A 27,324-nucleotide genomic window follows, 5' to 3' on the forward strand; every position below is an offset into this window, starting at 1 on the left:
TCCTTTCATTGAGTATCTTCAATACACTACTCTATTTTCCTTTTTGATAAAATGCTGCTGGCTGTCAAAAAAAAAAATCACCTAATTTTAATTTCCTTGAGTTGTTACTTCTATTTCTAGACATCCATAGAAACCTTTATCTTTGAAGTTCGCTGGTTTCACTAGAGCAGACATTATTGTTGGTTATACTACGTGGATATTCTCAGACAGCAAGGCAGTTTTTAAGCTGCTTCTTTTCAGTAAACACTGCAATTGTTTAGTAAACAACTCCTTGTCTCCTAATAGAACAAGCTTTCCTGCAGGCTTCCGTTGTATTAACAGATGCAGAAAACTGGTGTCAGTCATTTTTGTGGGGTACTCAGTACACTTCATTTGAGAACGGTGTAGAAGCCAAGGTCTAGCTGCTGGGTGAGTGTTCTGTGTGCAGTGATGGTGGCACTACAGATAGGCCCTTTATAAATGGGAAAAATACATATACAACCTTTTTGTTATATATGTGTGTGAATGTGTCTAGTCTTAATATTGGATTATATGAATCCTTTGTTGTCTGTTTCCCACTGCAAATGTTTGAGACTTGTTTAATCTAATAGTCGCTATTTGGTTGAAGAAAATCAACACATGTGAGTGGCATTTTGGATAGTCTGGTTTTTGGGCTATAAAATAATCTTAAAATGTAGCAGGACAAAAAAAAAAAAAGAAAGAGAGTAAGCCTCACAGAAATTAAAAAGGCATTGCTTCATTTTCCAATTGCATGACTTGTACTGTGATTGTCCATGAAAATGTAAGAAAAACTTTGGCAAGTTTATGCAAGCTTTAGAAGAAATATTTAGAAAGTACCATACTCCGCAGATCAGGAAAATAGTTCTCTCACTTCTGTAAGCAAGCATAGCCTGCACAGCGGGGGTTGGGTGGGAGTGGGGAAAGGCTGTCTCCTTTGCCTCCAGAGTGAACACTCTCCTTATTTACATTTGACACATAAAGAAAATATGTATTCACAGTCTAGGAAGATTGAAAGTCACACTTTGTCAGCAGGACAACAACCAGCGAAGCCAATTTTAGAAGTCCTTAAAAGTCCAAGCTCAAAACTGCTGAGATTTGCTACCTCCCACCAACTTCCTTTTTCCTTTCCTTCTTTCTCTTTTTAGGGCTGCAACCTACTTTGCTGCACAGAGACAGGAAATTGTGGTAGGCTTAGCATAAAGTTGATGGTAAAGGTAGAAAAAAAGAAAAAGGAGAAAAAAAAACGCAAATAACTAGGTGGAATAGAGGAATGGGGACAAGGCAGGGAGAGAAAGAAGGAGGAAAGAGACGAGGGAAAGAAGAAGGCTTTATATAGCTCTTCTATCCTTGACGAGGAAATTCCATTGTTCACTTTAAGGTTTTGTTTGTTTTTAGATTAAATCTGTATCTTCACATTCTAAATATTTCCATGTTCCAGAGACACTGATAAACTCACTCCAGGACCCAGTTTAGTGTCACTATACATTCTCACCTATTATTCCTGGTCTCTTAGAATCGTTTTTCCTCCAAACTCTCTAGATTTCATGAAGCATGCTACAAAGCTTTGTGCTTGTATTATATTCTTTTTTTTTCATGAAAACAAAGCATTTTAAATGTAACAAATACAAATCCCTGTGTGATTCCTGCATGCATCACATGTACAGAACTGATCTTAGTGGTTATGCAGCCCAACTCATTTTTCTAAGAAGAATTGGAATGTACAAGACAGCAATAGCAGAACGAAGCTGAACTTCATCCTGAACTCAGTTGTCATGCATCTAGTCGGTGATAAATTGTAACCTAATAAGGCATACTTGCACTGACAAGATGGTTTGTTTCATTCTCTTGTATATGTTGAATATTATTGACATCCTCAATTTAGAAGAGAGTTGTAAGGAAACTAGATCTTCCCAAGATCTAATAACAAGAACTTAAATTCTAGGGCTTACATGGAATAGCAGCTTTTCCAACTGACAAGCTTACTTGTGGCTACACTTACTGGGTAAAGTTGCAGGAGGTAATGAAATGATGAAGTTTCTCAAAACTCCGGCGTAATTATTTGAAAAGCTACATTTGGTCATTTTAAGCCACTGATTGAAGAGTGTTTGGCTCTTTGGTTGGGCTGAGTTTGACTTTTGCATTGTATATAAAGAAAAAGTTCTCTAAGCAAAATAATGTTAAAAACCAAGTAGATAATAATGACAAACTGAATACTTCATTGCTTTTTGCATAAAGAAATCTTTTTGCACGCAAATATAATTAATTTATTAAGGCTGTTAACAGCAAAAGCTTTATAGTTGATGTCAACATATTTAACATTTGTTGACAACTGTATTTTAAAACTGTTGTGAGCTGATTGATTTCTATCCCCAAAATGAGTAAGGGCAGACTCTTAAAAGCTCAGGAGTCTTTACTCACCAGCTGACACTGACTGGTGGACTGTCCTGTACCACTACCAGTGGGAGAGAGGAGCAGCCCTGATCAGCCATTTTCAGGGGAACTTAGGCAATGATCATCCAATCAACTAGAAGAGAGCTGGCACATGATACAATCTAATCAACCTAGCTTACATCAGTGCACAACACAAATTATTCAATCAACTGGAGTGGCACAAAACACAGACACCCCATCAGTTTAACCACTGTGCACTGTTGTACTATCCAGTCAATAAGAGCCTCATTCCATCTAGTAGCAAACAACTCTTAACGAGGTAAACAGTTCCTTCCAATTCCATGTACAAAAACCGAGTTGGGGCATTCAGCTTACAGTGTGAACTACAAGAGAAAAGCCAGATCTTATCCTGGAATAAGGTATGTTCTTGTTGTAAGTACTCTCACTCCCCATCTGGGACTTTCTGAGAATCCAAGGTTATGGACATGTCCCAGAAATGTATCAGGAGATCTAACCTTACTGTTGCCATTTTTAATCATCTCGACTGTCGCAAAACCAGCACAGTTAGAAAATTTCAAAATGTTTCCTATCTATAAATCAGTATCACAGAACTCTTCACACTGATTGACCAAAGGGAGTGGCCACAGCAGGAGTATCCACATCAAGGCCCCTGAGGTGGGTGCGAGGGACCACGTATGCCACAGATTTGCCTGTTTCTTGGTGACACTTGACTATTTGCAGCTCATGAACTCAGGACATCTTTTTGAAGGCCAGTGATTCACTTTATTATTGATTTGCATTAGGCTTTTTTCAGGAAAACCATATGGTTTACTGTACTATGTTTTGTTGAAAAAATAAACTAAGGGTAGAATATTTCCAATATTATCTTAAGCCATTGGACTCAGTACTTACTCAAGTAAGGTGAACATGCTGATTATTTACAATTAAAGTTTTCCTAGTCTAAAAAAGAGGCATTATTCTATTAAAAGAGTGTTTTTTTAGCCATTGAAATATGTCATTTTAATTTAAATACTGAGCAAATATGACTTGAAACACATTTTTGTCATTTTAGGCCTTGGCAAAACAAGCCAAGATTGATTTTGAAGAACAAATCCTTAGAGAGAAAGAAATTCATGAACAGATTTCTGTGGAAAGAGCTCAAGCTCGTTATAAAAAGCATTATGCAGTATGTGCAGAAATCTTGGATCAAATACTCGATTTGTCCACGAAAGTGGCAGACTATCGAATGCTGACAAATAAGTAAGTATTGATTTTTATAATTAATTACAGTAGGGACAAAATGAGAAAATTACAGATATTGAATTGGTACATAAAGAGACAAAAATGTTTCATGAAAAGATGGGGAGGCTGGGTTTAGAAAATAAGTACAAAAGAGTAAATGTCTAATACTATTTTCCTGATTAAATAAATCAGAGCAGGCCAGGAATTAGAAGAGCTAAGTCATGAGAAAGTTAAACTCGGAAAAGATGATGCCAGTTATTTTGAGGGTAAACAGTAGACTGTAGTATAAAAGATAAAAATATGATCTAAAGTTAAAAATTATAAAATTCCGTAATTCTACAGAGATGAAGAAAATGTTTCTTTTCAGATGACACGCTTGTCTATTTAGAAAATGTCAAGGAATCTGCAGAAATCTCTTAGAACTGATAAGTGAGCTCAACAAGGTCATAGTATAAATTAAATAGAAAATTGAGATCACATTATGAAAACAAAGTAAAAGTTTTTCATAGTAGACACATTCCCTAAAGTTTCTGAGGATCCTTTGTATGCATAGATTGCTAATTTAGGGGCATCAGAAACAGTTACCTTGTAATTCCATTTTCTACAGTTTTTGAAGTGCTCTTGTACTACTGCCTATAATCATCTCAAAATAAAGGGTTTTTGGACTCAAATATGTGTTGTTTTGATGGCAATGCTTTAACATACAAGTAGCTTTAATGATTATAAATGATTCATAGAGACTCTTGCCCTGAAGTAGACCGTCTACCTTGAATTTCAAGGTTAAGTTGTTTAAAGTGAAAAAAGCAAAATTCTAAAATAGCGAAGTGAAGTACATATAAAACATGAGAGTGTTTCTTTTGTACTTGTTTTGTCTTGAGTAAATAATTGCCTCATCAGACCAGGTGGATTTGAGCTCAGCTGATGGAACTGAAATTATTTGAGAAAAACAGCTAGCACAAATGCATGCATAAATGTTAAGAATTTCAGTTAGCAAGAAGAGAAAGTATTCAGCCCCACAGGGGTTATATTGGTATTTGGGAACCTAAATGGCTCAGGTGGGGAGCAGTGAGGTCAGAATTCTGAGGATAAGGAGAAATTTAGGCAAGAACAAGGAAACCGTTAAAGACCGAAGAAACCATTTAAAAAGCATTCCACTTCTGCCACATTGTCTGTTTTTGTCTTTGTATCCTTAAACATGAATAGAATTTTATGCTGAAGGTGGAATTGTTAAAGAATTTTTTTAACCTTTTTCAAAATGTATTGACTACATTAATGGATTATTAATCACCAACTATCGGCCCTCCATAAATGTCATAGCAGAATCATTGAAACAAAAAAAAGTACTAAAAGTATAAAAGAAGGAACATAGGTAACTTTGGAGACTTTAGGTTCTGAACACTAACAGAAATTGAAAGAAAAAGACCAGAGATACCTGACCCCCTGACAGCTCTTCACAAAGGAGAGGGTGTTATCTCTGTGCTCTTTGAATAACTCCCAGCCCTGTCTCCCCAGTGCCCTGTAACTGCACTCTGTGGCTGCACGGATTGATCTGTTCTAGACACTTAATTTAAGTGAAATCATAGAATATTTTCTTCTTGGAGTCTGACCTTTTTCATTTGGCATTGTGTCTTCTGAAGCATGTACCAGAATGAAATAGTATTTATTAAGAAACTCACCTGAATTATATCAGATTCTTTCTTTTGCACATTTTGTTCTTTTGGAAAATATTTCCCAGGCACTGTGTCCTGATTGCCTCCTGGGCATTGTTTAGGCCTTAGCTTAAGCAGTTAGTTCTCCAAAGAGTTCTTTGAACCAGCAAGTTGAGTCAAGTCATACTTCTATATTTTCCCATCATCTAATCCCCATTCAGAACTCTTATTTATTTGTGCTGTTATTTTTTTGTCCTTTTCTCCCAAGGTCTTCTGATCAAGGCTATGGATTCCATTTGCTATTAAATCCCTGATGGTTAGGAAAAATGTCTGGAGCTCAGTAGATTTCAGTGAAGAGATATTAGCTTCCTGCCATTGAAACCCCAAGCTTTACTGTTGACTGTGCCATACGTAACGACATACCTTAAAATAGTGAGAATAATCAGAAATCTTAAATATTGTTTAAACCTCAGTTCTGATAGTTAATGGCTATGCAAACTTAGAAACTCATTTACATGTGCAATAATATCATTGTCCCTCAATGTAAAATGAACAGATGGGATATTTCCAAGACTCCTTAAAGTAGTAGTAGGTTTACATATTTGTAAGTATTTTGTAATAGAAAAATCTAATACATGTTGGCCCTGACATTGCAGTCAAAATTGTTTGATAGCCATTAGAATAACCATTAAGAGTTAGTTCTATGTAAGTCTTAATAAGTGTATTAATTACATAAATTTAATAAAAGACCCAAGTCTAAAGTGTATATTTAACTGACCACTGATTCTTCTCTACCAACCTTTTCCGCCATAGTCTGATTCCACATAAGATGATGCATGATTGGAAGGAACTATTTTTCAATGGAAAGCCCATATATGAACAAGCCTCCATTAAGCAGCTAGCTGCTAAGCCTACTGAAGAACAACTTGTAGAACTGGAGAAAAGGGATTTGCTAGATAGCAAGGACTATGACGACTACAAGGTACACGCTAACATGAAATAGTTGGTTGGAATGTCATCTAATAAATGCTTTTTTATTTCACATGGATTTTGTGCTCTCATTTCATGTTGATCCTTAGAATCAAGACATTGTATGCTTGCACTTTTGCATTTGGATTTTTTTATGTTTATAGTCCTAATTTTAGATCCCTGAACTACTCATAACTTATATTTTTTTCCCACAAGTGTTCTGAAAAATGCCAACTATAATGCATTGTCTGAGAAGACAAGATTACAGAATGTTTAAATGCTTAAACTTACTTATTTGCATTTTTCTTTGTATATCTATGTTTGATTCGAAACTCATTGTTTAAGGATGTTCCTGTAGTAGTTGATCTGAATAACATTACTGTTTTTGTAGGTAGAATGGGAAAAGAGGAGCTCTGGGCAGTGGAAGTAGCTTATATTCAGACAGTATTGTATTCAGGTTCTTAAAAACAAATCTCAGATGTCAACTGTGCTTTTTACAAGAACTGGCAAAAAACAAAACCAAACAAAAAAAGCAAGGCAAACAAAACAAAAAAAAATAATAAAACTGTGGCATTAGACCTTTCATTGACACTTCCAGCATGATGCGATCTGAGATAATCAATCCCTTAAATGCTATGATTCAATTTCCAAATTTTTGCAAATAGGAATAACAATATACTGACCTCATTTTGTTGTGTAACATATATGATTGTTTAACACTCAAATATATTGCAAGCACATTAAATTCCCTCTTTAAAAGATATTTATTTACTGAGCATAATGGTCTCCAGTTGGGACCATTTTGTTGCAAATGGTGGAGTTTCATTATTTTTAATGGCTGAGCAGTGTTCTATGCAGTAGATACACTGGTTTCTTTATGCATCCCTCTTTTGATTGGCATCTGGTTCCATGTCGTAACTGTTGTAGATTGTGCTGCTCTAAATACGGGATTGCAGGTCACTTTCTTACATGCAGATTTCACTTCCTTTGGCTATATTCCCAGAAGTGGTGTATCTGGATCATACAGTAGATCCATTTTCAGTTGTCTGAGCACTCCCCATACTGACTTCAGTCATTGTGCTCAGTAAAATGAGCCATTTCCCTAAAGACAAATGCATGCTCTCTCTGATGTGATGCAACATTCATATAAAACAAAACAAATAGATATATAGGTAAACATGAATATGCATATATTCGCATAGATGAACTCTATGATGGAGACTAGCATATCAGGAAGTAAAGATACACTACAGTATTCATCTCTACTCCCAAATAGAAGGATGACTCCCAGTAAAACTTGTTACCAGCAAAGCTTAGTGATTCTTTTCCCAGCTTAGTATAGAAATGAAAAGCTGGGAAGCAAGTGAAGTATAACAATCTTTAGTCCAAGCAAAGCAATGGGAAAGCACTGTCCCACGGAGAAACAGGCAAGTAGAGTGTCCGACTGGACACTGGCTTTTTAAAGTTTCATTTTTTTCCCCCTTTCCTCTCATAATCATGAACATAGGGAAGGTCATAGGGGAACTCATGTGTCTAGGCTGGTAAGAGGTGTCTTGAATGAGAATATTGAAGCGATTGTCTTATCTAATTTGGAAGCATGGTCTGTAACCTCATCCACGTACATGCATGCAGTGAACTGTGAATTGGGGTCTTGAAAGTGGGCACTCCCATCTCCAAAGCCCTGGACCCAGAATCAAAACTATTAAAGCATAACCTTGACTTTACAATAATACATTTTCTACCATTGCCAATACCTACAATGCCATGATACACGGAAATAGCAGAATGTGACTTTTGCTGAAAGGCTCTACTATTATCATATTATAGGGGAAAATAGTGGGGAGTGGGAGAATAGGAAGGAAGGAAGGGGAGGTGGAGGGAAAAAAGCAAAACTTTTTTTACTTGAAACATTGTACTTGAAAGAGGTTTAAAGAGAGTGAAGGCAGAGGAGAGATAACAAAAAAGAAAGAGAGAGAGAATCTTCAGGAGCCAGTTCAATCTCCAAATGGCTCCAGTGGCCAGAGCTGGCAAGGTCTGAAGCCAGGATCCAGAGGCCTTTTCCAGGTCTCCCACATGGGTGCAGGTGCCCAACATCTCCGGCCGTCTTGTGCTGCTTTCCCAGGCCACAAGCAGGAAGCTGGATGAGAAATGGAGCACCTGGCCATACCATTACTAAAGATGTAAAAAGTTTACCTCTTGGATAGAAGTTCTTGCAGATCAATAGCTATGAAATTAAGAATGCGGCTTTTTTATTGTTAGAAATAAATGGATGATTTCTAGAAGGATATTAAAAGCAACCAGAAAAAGCAAAGCCAAGATGTTTTCATTCACTCATTTGCTCATGTTTAGTGGATACTCAATAAATATTTGTGACAAGTATGAATGAATGAAAATGAATGAATAACAGTGAAAAAGGGAAAGTGTAAAATAGCCCAAATGTATAAATATTGAAAGATAAACTTGTTGGGGCTGGTGTGATGGCACAGCAAGCTAATCCTCAACCTGTGACATTGGCATCCAGTATGGGCACCTCTTTGTGTCCCGGCTGTTCCTGTTCCAATCTAACTCTGCTTATGGCCTGGGAAAGCAGCAGAAGATGACCCACTTAGAACTCTGCACCCATGTGGGTGCACCATGTCAGATACCCAGAAGCAGCTTCTGGCTCCCAGCTTCAGATAAGCTCCACTCTGGCCTTTGTGGCTGTTGGGGATTGAGCCAGAAGAAGGAATACCTCTCTGTCTTTCCTCCTTTCTCTGTAAAATCTGTGTTTCTGATTAAAAAATAAACGAAGAATTTTAAGAAAAAAGCATAAGCTTGTAGTAAAAAGAAACACATTATGAGAAATAACATACATATACCATAGCTAAATGGAATGAATATATATTCTTATTACTGAAAGGGTTTTTAATTTTTTATTAACAAGAAGAACCTTAAGAGACAAATGAGAATGCTAGTGTGTCCACCTAAAGCACTATGACACGTAATAGAATGTTTTGATATTGTCAAAGTATGTTCAGGTATTTCTTTTCATTGTAAATTAAAAGGAACAGAATTGACAGACTTGCTGCTTCACAGAATATTTGTTTCTAAATAATTTTTAACAGTCAAGCTACTCTATTCTTGTTGCTCATAAATCAGGAGACTTAAGGCTGCAGCTGAGCAAAAATGTGTCTTTCTCTTTCTTCTGTTTGGGAAACTGTTACCACAGGAACATGCTTGTCTAACCCACATCCTGAAGCAGCCAGAATGTTTCTTTTGCAGGAAATCACAAACTTTCGTTAGGAGTTTGTGAACCTCAGGCAAGTGCAATTTTTGTGATCAGCCCTGGCTGGTTTTTTTTTTTTTTCTAACCAGTTACAATTTCTATTGTATGTTTACATGCTGTGTTCATTTTGAGTATATAATAATAATGTACTATATACAGGTTTTAGAATTTACTGCAAAACACTCCATTGCATTCTGATTTTTAGATTTTTGTCCTAAATATTCATCCATTCAGGTAAAAAAATGTTTACATGTATTAGATACATATTACCTGACTTGAACCGTCCGTCACACCAGATGAAGGGACATACATCCTGGCCTAGCTAAAGGAGATTGTCAACGTTTGAGTTTGATTGGGATTTCCTGGATACTTAAAGTAAAAACATAACCATGAAATTAATATTTGTGAAGCTTATATTTTTTAGAATATTTTATTGATGTCTATATCTAACATCCCTAAAGAACTTATACCTCCCAGTTTTGAGCCCATACTCTTCCGGGCCACTGTTGTGATTAACATTTTAAAATATTCAACATATTAACAGGCATCAAATGCACTTCTTATCTGAATATCAAAGCCAGCTGCCCCGAATTTCATTCTAACATTATTTCCTAAATTATCACACTCTATTTTTTATATGGCTACATGTAAGAGAATGTTTTCCCCAAAATGATAACACCTGCAAAGATTTCCCTTTTGTAAGGAGGCAGAAACAGCATCAAGGAATAGCCAGACTCCATTGGGTTCCCAGGAAATTACTACAAGACAATGAGGACGTTACCCAGTAAAGAATGGGAAAGATCCCTGAAAAGCAAATGGACCCTATTCAGTGGCTAGGCCAGGAGGCTAGCTGCGGCAGCACAGTCCACCCAGCAGCCAGTGGTTTTCAGGCAGTGGACCTCTCCTGTTGAACCTCCCCTATATGTAAATCGTTTCCATAGATATTCCTGGAAAATGCATTGCAATCCATGGATTTTGATTTTGCATAGCTTCTTGTAGCTATTTATTGAATGTTTTTTATGAATTAGAACCCTAGGTTCTATATCAACAGAATCAACACATTTGTGGACTGAAAATACCTTAAAAAGTGCAAAGAAATCCATCTGTATTAAACATTTCTAGAATATTTTTCTTTTTTTTTCTTAAAGATTTGTTTATTTTTATTGAAAAGTCAGATATACAGAGAAGAGGAGAGATAGGAAGATCTTCATGCATTGATTCACTCTCCAAGTGGCCGCAACAGTCAGAGACAAGGCAATGAGCCTCTTTCTGTCTCCTGCACAGGTGCAGAACCTCAAGACTTTGGGCCATCCTTGACTGCTTTCCCAGGCCACAGCAGGGAGCTGCTTGGGCAGTTGGGATTAGAAACAGCACCCATATGGGATCCCAGTGCATACAAAGTGAAGACTTTAGCCACTAGGCTACTGTGCCGGACCCCAGAGTATTTTTCTTATTGTTATTCCTTAACAGAGACTAAAATAGCAGCCATTTACATGTCGATAAATGTGTATTGGTCATTATCAGCAATCTAGAGATAATTTAAAGGATGGGATAGGTGTTCAGGTTACATGCAAATTCTCTTGAGCATATACAATTTTTAGGGGGTGGGGAAAGCTTGAGCCAATCCTTCACAGAAGCAGATTAAATTATTTTATCTGAACTGAAATTAGCTCCTGCCTGTGGTTTCATACAGACTTGAATTTCTCGGAGAAGTCCCTCTGCCTACCACCAAGCACTTTGTTTACAGAGCTCCAGTGTGAACACCCTCAAACTCGAGCTGGAATTCCTATAATTTGAGGAAAGGAAAGATTTTTAATTTCCAGCATATGACCATGTTGTTCTAAGTTAGTCATGATATTGATTGATACGCTTTTTTTTTTTAAATAAAAATTACCTTTCTACTGTGCCCTCGCAGAACACAGAGAAGGAATGAGCTCTGGTTGTTTATCCTTATGGGCTAAGGCTGTTATCCCTTTACTAGTACTCAAGGCTATATCTAAACCTGATTACCTCAAACAGGACCACCGTAAAATACCGTCGTTGTAGGCATTAAGACTTCAATAGGACTTTTAGGGGCATACAAATAGGCATCCCAAATCAAATGAGATTATTTCATGTAGTCTTTTTATCCCTTGCTAAGAAAGAAGTTGTTCTGCTAGTGAATTGCAGCACTGATTCAATTTTAATTAACAATAGAGGATTTCATTGTGAAATCCTGGAGGCCCCTTTGAGAAACATATGAATACAGGTTACTCTTAGTTGCTCACATGATAGGAGATGAGATGCTGTTTTGCTACGTAATGTCTACCTGCTGTTGTACTCGATGCACCACGTTATCATTCCTAAGCATTTGCAACAATACAATATTTCTGAAGCTAAGCAACAGGAATTACAATCATTCTGCAAAATTCAAAGAAGCTAAGAAATAATTTTCTAAATATCAACTTAATTTTGCCTTTAAGATTTTATATTTCATATATGCAAATTCACCTCTTTATTCATTGAGAACTAAATTCTCAAATCCCTTTGGCAATGTTAAGTTTATCTGGCTGGCTTTTTAAAATCTAGCCTTATTGTGTCTTCATAAGGTCACTAATGTGATGTTGAATGCAGGTAGTCAGGCATAATTATTATAACTGATATAGCAGAAAGCAATATGTCTTCAAAGGGAGTTATAGTTAATATAATTTCATGTAATAAAAAAGCACATTATTTTACAATTCTTGTGAGTAAAGTTCTTTTTTGGAAATTGTCATAGGCTTGGTTAAGCTGTAGAATTTGTTTTTATGAAGTAAACACGATGGAAGGAAAGGTAATTTGCTTAAGATCACCAGAATTATAGACAAGGTGAGGTAATTATCAAACTATGGAAGAAACAGTTGACTTAAGGTTTCAAGTCCAAGGCATTATACTAGAACTGGGGGGAAAATGACCTGTAAAGCCAAATAATTTGGTATTCATATAGAAGTGGAGTGGCATAGGAAGTGAGAAAGACAGAGCCAAAGAGAAGAGTCCTGCATAATTGACATGATTAAAGTATCTAGCACTCATTTTGTCTGTTTACTACTGATAATGCAGATTGTATAGACTCTGAGCTTCTTCCTGTTTGGGTCCAGAAAAATTAGAGGCGTTTCTGGTCTTCCAACTAATGATTTTCTGGTTTCTTGACTATCTGCTTTGGAATCTATTGACTCGGTTTCTTTGCAATCAAGTCCACTTTCTCAGCAATCAGTTTCTTGGATTTCCCACCAAGTATTACAGAGCAGGCTCCATGACTCTAAACTCTCAAGCTGTATCTTGGCAGACAAATGGAGCAAGAATATCATGATAACCTTTAGAAGTCTGAATGGATTCCAAGAAAGTCTTTGGGTTTTGGTTTGGGTCGGATATTCTGGACTTAACTACAAAGCTCTCCACCAGAAAGATTCCCACCCTGTTGCACCTGTCCAGTGCCATGACTTGTTGGTACACTGGACCTGTGCTAGTCTCGGATACACTGGTCAGTGATACCAGCCACCACCACCAATAGAACTGCTTGTGAGCTCCAGTCCAGGGGAAAGTGCTGATATGAATGCGGGGTGATACTGTCCCAAAGTCGCTTAGAGCTTAGCAGACTTCCAAGGCCTGAGAGTCATTTTGTTTCTTTGGACCCAGCAACCATGCTTTGAAAACCATTAAGCTGTTATGATTCCCGGTGCATCACATTCAATGTGTCAGGCACTGAAGGGCCATAATGGCTTGCCAAGACACACAGTGGGGCCAGGAGCAGGAACATGTCACTCTGTGGTGACTAAGCTATACCTCCATTGTTCTTACACATGAATAGCTTTAAGCACATGTGAATCAGACTGATAAGTAGAATCCCCTACTCATTGTTTATACCTGGTTCTGTTACTGGATCTCAGCATCACTACATTTTCAGGATCTCTCCCAGTGGCTTAATTACTTGTACAGCCAACATGGTGTTTTTAGCTGCCTGAAATGTTGCTTGTTTGCAGTTCAGAGATTCAGAGGCAAAAATATGACAGAGTTCATAAGTGTTGAGCTCTCTGAACTTCACCTTATGTTCAATCACTGAAATGCATATGGTGAGAGTTCCCAGCTCGCTCACGCGTGGACCCATAGTCCTGACAACCATCATTGTTACCTACTAAGTAATTGGCCCTGGTCAATTTGGATGTCCCTCTAAAAATCAACCTAAGTTCTTACCCTGGGTCTTATTTGGTGATAGGTTATAATTAAGCATTGTTAATTCCATACTACTAAATGAGGGCAAACTGAGGAAAGCCACTGCTGGGACAGAGAGACCAGAGTGAAAGTTGTTTCTGTATCAGAAACAGTTCTTTGGATCTTGGTAAGACAGAAATGACTGTGGGATTGATAGGCAAGGCATCAGTTACCCATAACTCTTAGTCAAGACACTATTCAACTCAGCATGGGCTGCAAATGCCAGTGAAGCAGCTAACTTCTGCCTCTTTTTTGCTGCCACAGGCTATATTTGCATCTCTAGATAACCTTCTCTCTGAAGGTTCACCCTCCACCCCCCCACCCCCAGCTAACATCAAGAAGAGATAGAAGCTCCTGTCCTGCCTCCTAGCTCCTCTGATCTCAAAGGCCAAACTGCAAGGAAGATATGGCCAGGTTGGGAGTTCAGCATTCTGTGATCCAACCAGAGATCAGATGCCTTATGCTGCCAGGCTCACTGATCAGAGTCAGTTCATCTTTTAAAGTTGTTCTGAGAGCTTCTTGAAGCTGGGCTCTTAACACCCAGCCCATTCTGTTGACAATTTGTAGGTAAGAAGTCAAAAGTCAGTTGCCCTCCCTTCCCCTCTCTCTTCCTTATCAAGGGCAGAATATGGTAGCATCATCACTCTGTTCCATAGGAATCCTGCTATTAAGCAGGTTCCATCCATTATCCAAGAAACCCAAGTTGGCTGCTCAAATATAGATTATCTGAATAGGACATCAAGTTATATCTGTAACTGTCCTTCCTGCTTTGAGAATCCTGAGTAGTCATTATGAAGTTTACAATCAGTTCTTGCAGATTCTCTTCGAGCTGGAGAAAAGAAAGCCTGGGGAGAAATGACAAACAACAGTGGCTCTCAAACCTGGGAAGTTTTACCTTACTGCCTCGATTTAGAATATGGCTTTTTTTCTTAGTGCCAGATTTCCCAAGCACATTAACTGGAATATAGCCACCAAGCTTTCCATGTTACCATAGCAGTAGGTGTGCTTCCGTAATGAATTGCTTCCTTATGGTAGGAGACCAGGGCCTATCCAACCAGCAGATGTAGTGCCAGGGGTTGAATTCTTAGAACTGAGACCAAAGGAGCAAGATAATTTCTCTGAAGTAGCCAGAAACAGGAAGAAGCAGAGGTGGGATTGTGCCAGGTCCTCTGAGCATGCCAGTGATCGAAACTGAGATTTGAGTGGGAACCAGACTAGAAAATGAAAATGAAGCCAGCAGGTTAGAAATTAGGCAGGACTGGAACAGAACAGGACTCAAAGACTTGGCAGCAAAGTGAAGAGGCCGTAGGCAAACAGAGCTGGGATATATGCAGTTTATTTTTGTTATTTTTGCCAGTTGTGTGGTACACAGATGGATCAAACAGGCCTGGAAGACTCAAGGCACACCCTAGCTGGGAATATGAAATTATCCAGGTCCCAAACAGTGTCTGCTAGTGAGGGGCACCTACTCATTCTCTCTGGCTATTTTGTCCTTGGTCCAGGACCCTCTGGATTCAACCAAGGAATCGCAACTTTCCAGACCTATCACTGCTTTAAACCTGCCTCCTCAGGATCAGGAGATCTGAATCCCGGATAGCTCTGATCCATTCCTAGCTGTGTCCGAAGTGTGTCAGGTCTCCTCTTCCCAAGTAGGGATTCACTTGGAGAAAATGTTTGCAGACATACAAATGTCAGTGGTGTTCCTGTGAGATTGTTTCCCCCAAGAGACGGTACCTATTTGTTTTGGGTGATTTCAGGATATTACCAAGCTAAAAGTGATGATATAACCCATCTTCTCTCTGAAATAAAGCTTCAGAAAACTCAAATGCTTATATTAACTTTTGCATGTTCAAAATAGTATTACATATTCCTTCTCTTTAAATCATGACCCAATTCAAGAAATGTTATTGTGAAACTTGAGGAGCTCTTTCCTTAGCTTAGTATAGAAATAAAAAGCTGGGAAGCAAGTCAAATGTAGCAGAATCTTTATTCCAAGCAAAGCAATAGGAAAGCACTGCCCCAATGAGAAACAGAGAAGTGGAGTGTCCGACTGGATGCTGGCTTTAAGGAAAATGGCCTTGAGCTTTTTTTCAAAAAAATATTGTTGTATTTTTTATTGAAAAGATAGATACACAGAGAGGAGAAGAGACAGAGAGGAAGATCTTCCATCCGTTGACTCACTCTCCAAGGAGATGCAATGGCTAGAGCTGAACCAATCCGAAGCCAGTAGGCAGGGGCTTCTTCCAGGTCTCCCACGTGGGTGTAGGTTCCGAAGGCTTTGGGCTGTCCTCAACTGCTTTTCCAGGGCACAAGCAGGGAGCTGGATGGGAAGCGGGGCTGCCCAGATTAGAACTGGAGCCCATATGAATCCCAGCACATACAAGGCGAGGACTTTAACCAATAGGCTACCATGCCAGGCCTGGCTTGGGAGTTTTCATTTTTTTTTTCTTTTTTTCCTTTCCTCTCATAATCTTGAGCATAGAGAAGGTCATAGCGGGACCCAGGTGTCTGGGTTGATAAAGAAATATCTTGAACTAGGGTATTCAAGTAACTATCTTACCTTATTCTGGAAATGTGGCCTATACCTTCCTCCCTTTGCCTTGGTCATTTTGGGGACTTGAAAATCTTGCTTTGCCCAGCCAGCCCATCTAGTATGTGTAGATGGTGAACTGTGAGATGGGGTCCAGGAAGTGGGCAAACCCTCTCTTCCTCCAAAGCCCTGGACCTGGCCTCAAGAAGTCTTGAATGTATAAATTGTTATTCATTTATTAAATTTTAATGAGATACTTTCTGCTGACATAAAAAGCTGTTCTTTGATAGTGAGGCTCTTTACATCACACTACACATTGTTACTTTTTGAGGGGGTTCCTATATTCAATTCATTTTATGCATGGTGTTAATATTCTTACTACGTCTCTATATGAGAATGATGCGTTCTGATCTTGTTCCTAGTTTTGAGGTTAGGTTGTGTCCATCCGATTTGATTACCTAAGTCAACTTTTCCCTTAATCAACAGTATAAAATTTAATGTCTTTATATTTGCTCATTAATCTGTTTACATTTGTTGAGACTAATGAACTGATTCAGTCAATAAATATCTATTCAGTCCATATTTATATCAATATTGTTCTAGACGTTCTAGACATTAGATTATGAAGCTGACTGAGAAAGAAATCATCCCCTTCCGATGTTCATGGTTTAGTGTGAATGGGAGAAAAATTACTGTATAGAAAAGCTTAAGTGAAGATAAGAATGAAAAATGACAATGGACATGTTCAAAGGAATTATATTCAATTGATTTGAAGGTGTTAATTCAAAAATGGACTATACCTATGACCTCCTGTCATTGTATTTTCCCCATGAGCTCTTTTAATGTCAGGCATGTGGAACACCCTAACTTCTGCAAGAATTTTGTGTATCGTAGGAGTTGAATGAAGATACCAGTCATGATTATGTCTAAATATATTCAAGAGTTTAATGTGTCAATTATGTAATGAATTACAGTATGATAAATGGATAACTTAGTTGTTTGTGGTTAAGACATCATGGGGCTCCCAGAATATTTGGACTTTGGTTGATGGCTTACCTCATCTCCCATGTGTTAATACTTTTACTTTGGGTGAAATGTAACTATTAAGCTAGTCTGTTTTCCAATAAGCTTGAATTTTATTGTGCTCTGAACAATTGTAATTGATAATGTTACTTATTAAGAGTTTTCTAGCATTTATATTATGGAAATATTAAAGAAAAGTAATTTTACACAAAACCATTTTCTAAAGTATGAATATAGGCCATGACTAAGATCTAATAACATAAATAAGACTTAGCAATCTAAATGGATCTTTAAATTAATTATAAACACTTGTGAGAACTTACAACAAGTAATATATTATTTTAAAGATTTACTCTGATAATATTAAATGGACATTAAGGGAATATTTAGAACAGCTTTAGGACAGTCTGTTCAATTTAAATGGAAGATTTTCTTAAGTAATGCAACTTTCTGAGAGCATTATCAGAAGGAACAAAAATATAAATAGACTTTAAAATATAAGTAAAAAATATATACTTTGATAGATACCTATTCTTTTTTTTTAAATATTTATTTATGTTTATTGGAAAGTCAGATATACACTGAATAAGTGGCCGCAATGGCTGGAGCTGCGCCAATCCTAAGCCAGGAGCCAAGAAACTCCTCCAGGTCTCCCACATGGGTGCAGGGTCCCAAGGCTTTGGGCTGTTCTCGACTGCTTTCCCAGTCCATAGGCATGGAGCTGGATGGGAAGTGGGTCCACTGAGATTAGAACCGATGCTTATATGGGATCCCTGTGCGTTCAAGGCAAGGACTTGAACTGCTACACTATCACTCCAGGCTTGTACCTGAGAATTCAAGATTCAGGTTCAGTAAGGATCAGTGCAGTTCAATTAATACACTCAACAGGTTATGACTTGACCAAAAGTGGAGCATGTTGATTCCCTGTTGAAATTTTGTGGTCTGTAAATATCTACATATACATGTATATGTGTGTATATACATATATATATAGTGTGTGTGTGTGTGTGTGTGTGTGTGTGTGTAAAGAGAGAGAGAGAGTTATCTTCATTCATGGAACTCTTTATCTTGTGGTTGTTAAATTGATAAACTTCATTTTAGTTTAAATTTTTTTCCCAGATCTTCTGATCTCATGTTCATTCATCAAGTTATTCCATCATCTTTGAGATTTTAACTTGACTTTGGCCTTTATTCTTGGCCTTTGCTTTAAAATGTCACCAGCTGGTTTTCTAAGGTGGCTGTGCTCAACATGTTCCACAAATCCTTTATCTGTTTGTCACCATCAGTCAGGCTTCAGTTCTTTCCTGACCTCCACATTCTGTTCTCTTCACAGTCCATTTTCTGTTCTACTGTGTTTGGCCACATTCCACAATTACCTTATGATGGAAGAAGGCTGGATTTCAGTCCCCTTAGGAGGGAGCATCCATATGTGGACTTCTTCACTAGGCAGATGTGGGGATGCTGCCACCCCTTCCATGTGGCACTGTTACACACCCCCTTCACCATCCTGAGAACTTTCTTGATTACATGTTGGAGTTCAGCCATCAGCTAGGCTACGTGCACAAGGATTACTTCACTCATTCTATACACAATCTTGTAAGATGGACAATAGTTCATGCTTCAAAAATGAGAGAACTGACAGAAATGCAAAACCAGCAAGTAGTGGATGACTGTGGGAATCCTGGCCCTATTTTAAGTCTAAAACTCTATAATTTAGATGGCTTGGAATCATGGGTAACATTAGTAACTTTCACTTTGCCTTGGCCTTGAAATTTTGGTCACCTAGCACCTGCCTATTCACAGCAGATCTCATAAGATTATATTCTCAGCAAATCTTATAAAATACTATTAGTATATCATAAGATTATATTCTCTAATGACCCCATGGTTTGTTTAGTTAATCCATGACAGTACAAACTGTGACATTTATAACAATACATGTATCGGAATAAAAAGTGGATCTAGCACTTCAGCCCAGTCATTTCAATAGGAGCGTGGGCATCCCAAGTAATGTCTTAATCATTAGATCAGTTACCTTTCCATGATTGTATTTCATTTGCTATAGGTTGTATTTCCTTTTAATACTCAAATTTTTCTACCCTTAAAATTCTGTCTTTAAGAATGTCTCCATTTTGTGCTTGCTTGTCACTTTTTCAGAACATGGTTGGGGAGTGGGCCTTACCAGAAGAAATGGCTGATAATCAACCACCTTCCAACAATCAAATATTAGGCCATGTACTTCACAGACTAATTGAAAAATCTCTCCCTCCTCAAGTTGAATCAGCAGAGCCAGAATTACTTTCATCAGCTGTTAAAGGATGCATATTGGGGAAAACGTTTAGTGGAAAAACTACCATTCTACAGTCTCTACAAAAAGGTAGGATAGCTTTTATTATTCCCTTACCAGATTCTAAACTGACTGTAGCTGCATATGTCTACAGAAAATCATGTAAGAGTCTCTGCTGATATTGGGAAATCTCTTATGTAGTTGGATTGCTTTATGGTTATGTTCTAAGTCATGGTTATTATGCTGTAAGACTGTGCATTGTACTTTGACATTGTCAAGCAATCAGTTAGTTGACTAATTTGTGACTAATTGTGATTAATGCCAATTTGAGTGCCCCCATGCATTGCTTGCAACCAAGCTTCTTGCCGATGCACTGGAAAGGAGCAAATGATGGCTCAAGTACTTGCGCCTCTGCCACCTGCTTGGGAGACCCAGATGGAGTTTCTGGCTCCTGGCCTGATCCAGCCCCAGCCATTGTGGCCAACTGGGAATGAACCAGCAGATGGAAGGAAGATCGCTCTCTCTTTCTCTTTTTCTCTCCCTCCATTCCTCCCTCCCTCTTGTTTCCTGCTCTCCTGTTTCCATCACTGTATCTTTAAAATAAGTTAAATAAAATCTTTTAAGAAACTGGCAACATACTCATATATATTTCAATATGGATGAACCCTGATAACATTGTAAGTCAAAGAAACCATACACAAAAGATCACATAAAAATTTGGAACAGGCAAATCTATAGACACAGTGGTGGTCAAAGGAAGGGCAGAAGAATACGGAATGACGGCTTAATGGGCTAGTGGCGATAAAATAAATTCTGGAACAAGATAATGAATAACATATCACTGAATTGTACATTATTTCATGGTTAAGTTTATGTTATGGAAGTTTTTCCATAGTAATAATAACAAAAGATCTGAAATAGCAGTTGAAAGGGGGGCCCAAAAGACGATCTTGTAGGGTCAAACTAATGACATCAGTTTCCCACATTGAAAGCTATTGAAAACATTGTCTTTTGCATTTTAGACTTTCCTGTTAAAGTACTTTCTATTGACACTCTTGTCCAAGAAGCTATCCAAGCCTATCATGACAATGAAAAAGTCAGTGGGGACCAACCAATTCCACAAGAGGACAGGAAAGAAAACCAGGCAAGTGCAATTTTTGTTTGTTCTTGTACAACTTACATACCAGAGACTTGAAACCGAGTGAAATCCAGAGGATCTTCTAGACTGGAGATATTGTATTCCTGTAAGGTCCAGAGGGATATAAACATTTTAGGTTTTATGGATCAAGTGTAAAATGGATGATATTATGTGAGTTCTTGTGCAAAAAGAGATGAAACTCCACCCAGTCCCATCAGCTTGCTGTGTGGACCACCAGAGTGGTTGCTCACTTTGTTCTCAGCATAAGGCATTCCATTCTCTTGAAGAAAGAGCCACTAATTGATAAGTGGAGATGGGTGGAATAACTGACTTGCCAGGGTTGCAAGATAAAATATGAATGCTTAGGAAAATTCAAGAAGTCATCAACTCCAGGACTGTGATCCTATTACATAGCTCCTAGCAGTTAACAGCATGAGTCTACAATGTGGAATTGGAACAGAAGAGGTCTCTGGAAGCAACCGCACAGGTTTTGAAGACCAATACAAACTGGAGTGGAGGAAAACTACCTGGGCTAACATCCAGGTTCACTGTGCTGGGATCCCTGAGTGATGTCCAGGATCCATAGAATAATAGCTGTCCTGCTGAAAGCCATAGCATACCTACTCTTGTTCAGCCTAGTAGATCAATGTGTGGGAGTTAGGAGGAGTTCTCTGTATAGGTTCACATTCCTTTCAGTATTATATCTCTTCATGTTATTGCATGAAGATTCTTGGGGTGAAGTGAAAGATTAGATCAGAGAATGTAGGTCATTTTGAGAATCATTCATGTGGTCTAGCCTCATTTTACACAGGTGACGGTAGAAACCCTAGGCATGAATTGATTTACTTGGGCTAAAAACAGACTGTCTATGGCTACTCTGTGATTGAAATTCCAGGTTCTGAGTGTAACTCTCTATTCTTTGTGGGTTGCTGCAACTGGATATGCTAGTAGAACATTCACTCAGTTATTTGGAGGGGTTGCACATTAAATAGAATTGAACCACTCATTGCTGAAAGAACTGGGAATTTTCCCTTCTTGTTGGACTCTGTCTTCTTCCATGTTGTGATACGCTTTCTATTTTAACCAATGGAGTTATGTATAATCTACTTTTTTTTCCTTTACTTTTCCATGACCACGACTTCTAGGATTATTATTTGAGGATACTTTTCTTGAATTGTACTGTTGTCTCAAATTCCATCATATTTTCAAATTGCAGTTGCTATATTATACATAGTAATCAAAACCATTTGAAAGACAGATTATGCCACAGTTTACTATGTGTTTCCATAAGGACAACTCAGCTCCAATTTTACATAGCAAACACATTTTCTCGCTTACAGGCTTGCCCTCTTAGATAGTTTCTTTATATTCTAGTATAAATCTGAGAACCTCCAGACTCACTATGCTTGTTGCCATCATCACCAAATAACACATAGGTTAGTCATGATCATACAAATCTCTCAAAGTATTTGGGTTTTTCATTTATTTATTTACTCTAGTTGTTTATAAAGAGATAGCTTATTTTTAAAAACTATAATCATATTATTAAACTACTCTAATTAATTATAAATGACTTCTGAATACTTTCTCATTGATTTTAATCAGAACTTTCCTGACTAGCAGAGTTGTCTGCTAGTAGACATGTTCATTATCCATAATTTGGTAATCCTGGAAGAAGAAAGGGTAATTAGTGAACAGCTTAACCTTTCTTGAGAAATTTGCCCTGTCTTCCAACAGGAGAACCCAAAGTGTGTTAGAGCATTTTTGATCATATTGTTCCTAGTTCAGGCCATGAAGGAAGGGAGGGAAGGAGGGGGAGAGACAGGGAGGGAGCAAAGAAAGAGAGAGAAAGCACCATGCCGCCCAGTGTCGTGCAGGTCTTGGAGTGTTCAGCACTCACCCTAGCAGTTAAGAATGTACCCTAGGGAAGTGAGAGCCTGTTCTCCTGACATTCAAAAGCTCAGATTTGACTTGTCTTCCTACAAGTAGCAAAACATATCATTTTTGTGTGTGTGTGTGTATGAGGACTGTACTAGTTCATTTTCCCTTTTTGTAACAAAAGTACATGAGCCAAGGTGATTTGTAAAAGAAAGACCCCACGGACATTGTGCTTCAGCCCTGGGGAGGACTTCCTGGTGAATGATACCAGGCTGATGATAAACTTGTAAGAGCAAGAGGTGGCACAGTTAGACGGGAAGCCAGAGAGACACTCAGATCAGACACACCCTTTCATAATAACCCTCTCTCTTGGGAACTAACTCCTCTCAAGAGACCAGCATGAATACCTTCTGAAAGTGATACCTCCAGTGACCTCACATCTTTCACTAGACCCGACAGCTTAAAGGCAGTATCATCCCCTCTCACAATGAGAGCCAAAAGTTCAACATCTAAACCCATGGGAAACAAACTATCCAAACCATGGCAAGGACCAAAAGACAGAACTGGCGAAAAACAGCAAACAAGTCAGCACTCAGAAACAAGTAAAAAAAAAAACACAACAAACAAACAAACAAAATACCAAAAAACCCTAGGCTTTAGTCTGAAACAGAGCCATGTTTATACAGGTTGTCCCCAGAGGATACACCAGGTTGGAAGGAAGAAGTTCAAAATCTGCATAAAAATTTTCCTGAGATGCCTCCCCGACCCCAGGATTGCACCAAATGAATCAGTATCTTTCTCAGAGAGCGTGGGCATTTAGTTATTTTCTCCTAAGCAAAACATTTGGAATCTGAATTTTAAATTAGCTGCCATCTACCATTTGTTTATTTTCACAGCTCACTGTGCGGGCACAGCTTGGCGCAAAATCAGAACAGTTGCTGAAGAAAGGAAAGAGTATCTCAGACGCGTTGCTTGTTAGCATCCTGGTCAATGCCATTAAGTATGTATTATGATTATCTTTATTTGTTAATGACAGTCTTTACCACTTGAAGATATATAAAGAATGATATAGAATACTTCAGTTTTTAATATTTAATAATTGCTCACCCCATGAGAAAGTATTCAGTAACACAAAGGTGAATCTGTTTTGTGACTTACATGTATGTGTTTTCCTTCTTCCCCTTTAGCAACCTTGACTTCTTACACCCAGATACGAATACAAGTCAACTTCTATCCCTTGTGGGGGATTCAGTGAGAAATCAATTGGAAACACCAAGGGACAGATAATGGAGGAAAGGGAGCAGCTCTGAGGACCCAGGATACTGGGCTTCTTCTTTGGGGATACAAAGAAGGGGTCAGCGAACTGTGCGCAGGCACACAAAGACTTGAGTAGTGCGAACACGGGGCGCTGGTGACAGAGCAGATGTGCACAGGAAATTCATATCTGAGTGGCGCAACGATGATGCGTGGTTGAAATGGGTTGTTCCGTGGTGATCTTCCACTCCCTCCCTTCTAAGGACCAAAGGTTCTCTCAGCCCTCTTTTGTAATATGAAAAGGGGAGAAAATTTTTTAAAAAATCAGTCTCAGTTGATCCGTATGATAAAGAGGCTAACCAGGAGGGAAACAAGCTCAGAAGGCCCCTGTGGATGAGTTTGGGAGATCATAGAGGGTGAGGATGTGGCATATAAGAAATAATATAAGAATATATTAAATATAAGAAATATAAGAAATAATAAATATAAGAAATATAAGAATATATTATATAAGAAATAATATAAGAAATAATAAACCAAAGAGAAGGAAAACAAGAAAGTTGTCAACAGTCTGACTATGCCTCTGGCATGGACTTCCCCTTAACATTATCTTGAACAACTAACTACATTAGGGTTTAAATTTTTCTCAGTTGTGATATATCTGGAATCAGACCACAGGGCTGCTGCCCTGGAATCAGGAAGCGTTCTTAGTCTAACATTATAACATCTCTCAAAACTGACATGAAATATGTTTCAGGCATAGGATTGGATTATTTCCTTTCTATGAAAAAGTGTTTCAGAAAAGCATCAGATATAAAGCAAATTTTCACTTTAGTTTCTGTGGCACTAGAGAATTCACACTCCACTGTTGGAACTTGAGGCACTTGCAAAGGATCTTCATCAGTCTGAAATGCTTTGATCTTGCTCATGGGCAAAAGGGAACATGTCATTTCGGCAAGATGCCCTAATGATGTATCTGGATAGTAGTGTAGACCAAGCCAAGCTCCTGGTCACCTGACTGCCAACCATCTGTTGTCCTCACATAACAGCTGAGGAAGTGTGTCTCTGTCTTCCTCTTCTTATAGAAGTATCTCCTAAGACTGGATAGAGGGCAGAGGGGTGTGAGAAAGGGCTCCCCCTGAACTGGAAAAGTACTCAAGGATGTATCTTCTCCTTCTAAGACCAATGAGATCACACATCTAGGGCCATGATTGTGGCATAGAAGGTTGAGCTGTTAGAACTGTTAAGCTGGCATCCCATGTGGCTTCTGCTCCACTTATAACCGAGCTCTCTGCTAATGCATCTGTAAAAGCAATGCAACATAGCCCAAAAATTGGGACCCCTGCCACCTCCATGGAAGACCTGAAAGAAGTTTCTGCCTCCTGGCTTCCATTTGGTCTAGTCCTGGCTGTTGTAACCAGTTGGGGAGTAAACCTGCAGATAGAAAACCTCTGTCTCTTGTTCTCTCTCTGCCCTTCAAGTAAATAAAGAAATCTTTAAAAAGGAAACCATACAGCTCTCCAGTGCAGAATGCCTTGTGATCTTTAAGCATATCATGAAGCAATCTGTTGACTCTTCCCATTTTGCAGTCTGATGGTGGATATAAAGCACAGGCCTGAGAAAAGCTTGGTATTATGGGAGGATTCCTGTAGTTTGCTCATTTGCAGTTTTGTGATATCGAACCAGTAATGAAATCTGTCAACTTCATTTTCCCCTTGCTTCCTTGTCACATGATCAGAAGGCTCACATGTCGGTACCAAAACATTGGTAGAAACCCTTGGAAGAGAAAATCTGTGGTTTAATATGAGTTTTAACAGAGAGAGAAATAAAATCACATGTTTTAATCCAAAACAAACATCTCAATTGTACATAATTTAAATGTTTAGAAGAACCTTGATGTTTATGCCTTTTTTACATGGTTTTCCAATATTACATTAAAATGATTCTTGGAAGATTTATTCTCTGTAATAAGGATGCAGCACTGAGTGCAAACAGCAAAGAAATGTTCCTTAGCATGCTGCAACTTATAGCTTGAGTTAATCTCACTTGAATTCAAATAAAGCACTACGACAACCTCTTGTGTGGTGAGGTGAATGAGAGCCAGAGTTGAGGTCAGGCTGTGTGACTCTGATGGATTAACAAACCTGTGAGTTCCCAGGATGTGCTAGGCTCAGTGCTAAGGTTTTGAAATGCATCGTTTCAGTTCATCCTCACAACCTCCCCATTTTGTACAGATGAGGAAACTGAGGTGCCAGTGAAGATCACCTTTGGGACACAAGCTAGAAAATGTAATTTGTAAACATGTAGCGGTGAGATCAGTTTTCTCAAAATGCTTCAAAATCAAGAGGTATGAGAAATAAGTTGTGGCCCATTTGTTTTACAGACAATGGTAAGGCCTCTGGAATAGATTCAGTAGGGGGTGAGGGGGAAGTTATGTCCCCACAACAGAATTGCATGTGAGGAGGTGGTTGGAATACACTAGTAAACCCAGTGTTTTAGTTATAAAGTCATGAAATACTTATAATAGGAGGTTATTGTAGAGTTGAAAGAAATAAAGTTTTACTGCATATCACTGCCCGAGTACTTGTTTCTCTCAACATGTTAAATGGGTTGTCTTGGTTTCGTTTAGTGAGATCCCTGTGTATCAGGATTGGCTCCTGGATGGTTTTCCAATGACACTCAATCAAGCCCAGCTTCTGGAGGAAGCTCTCACAGGCTGCAACAGATACCTCCTGGAAGCCGAGGGAAAAGGAGCACAAATATCCACGCTGGCTGCCGACCCGACCACCTCCAAAGAAGCACCCCGGCCCGCTCCTACATTTGACTTTGTCATTTTATTAGATATTGCAGATAATTCCTCACTGAGTCGTATGAATGATGTTATGGGTAAGCTATGCCTTTCCTTTTGATGTTGATTTTTATGGTCAAAATGCTTTTTTTTTTTCCCCTAAATTTCAAATTAACTCACTAAATGCTGTCATTTTCAATTTTAAGGGACATTGTATCCATTTCAGCCTTGCAAATGATTGTCTAGCTGAGCGCAGTTGCCTCTTTCACTGTTAATGTTACGGGCAAATTCTTTGCCTCAGGCCAAGCCTGGAACGAGTGGAAAATTCTCAGCAAACTGCAAGATGTGTCACTAAACCTTTGTGTTATTTGGCTGCTCCCCTGGGACAAGTCTTGCATGCTACTTGCGAGCATAGAGCTCCTTGTGTCTGTCTGGTACATCTTGGTGTGTGCCCCAGGGGTGGTGACAAACCGAATCTGCGCTCTAAGCAGGAGTCTGGAAACATCCTTCACTTGCACTGTGTATCAGTTCTTGAGTAGCAAGTGTCAGTTTGCTGAAGACATCACACTGTGGAACAGACAATTCCGGCCAAAAAAAAAAAATCCATTGCTTACGTAAATGTTCTTCATGAAAATGTTACTTTATTCCACAAATTAAATATTCCTGAATTAAAAACACACGTT

The 27,324-nt window shown here is 38.5% G+C and overlaps 1 protein-coding gene across 1 annotated transcript in view; it reads left to right on the forward strand.

Moving 5' to 3' along the window:
* Positions 1-27,324, forward strand: part of SPEF2 (sperm flagellar 2) — a 133,564-nt gene that overhangs the window by 32,876 nt on the left and 73,364 nt on the right. The window contains exons 9-14 of the mRNA XM_040977328.1: positions 3,464-3,651; positions 6,096-6,264; positions 19,454-19,673; positions 20,606-20,727; positions 23,496-23,599; positions 26,483-26,739. Of these exons, the coding sequence (XP_040833262.1) occupies positions 3,464-3,651; positions 6,096-6,264; positions 19,454-19,673; positions 20,606-20,727; positions 23,496-23,599; positions 26,483-26,739 (1,060 nt within the window). The remainder of the gene's footprint in view (positions 1-3,463; positions 3,652-6,095; positions 6,265-19,453; positions 19,674-20,605; positions 20,728-23,495; positions 23,600-26,482; positions 26,740-27,324) is intronic.

Source organism: Ochotona curzoniae, unplaced genomic scaffold, assembly GCF_017591425.1.
Source record: "Ochotona curzoniae isolate NIBS_2020 unplaced genomic scaffold, NIBS_Ocur_1.0 contig_2754, whole genome shotgun sequence".
In the NCBI taxonomy this organism is placed as follows: Eukaryota; Metazoa; Chordata; class Mammalia; order Lagomorpha; family Ochotonidae; genus Ochotona; species Ochotona curzoniae.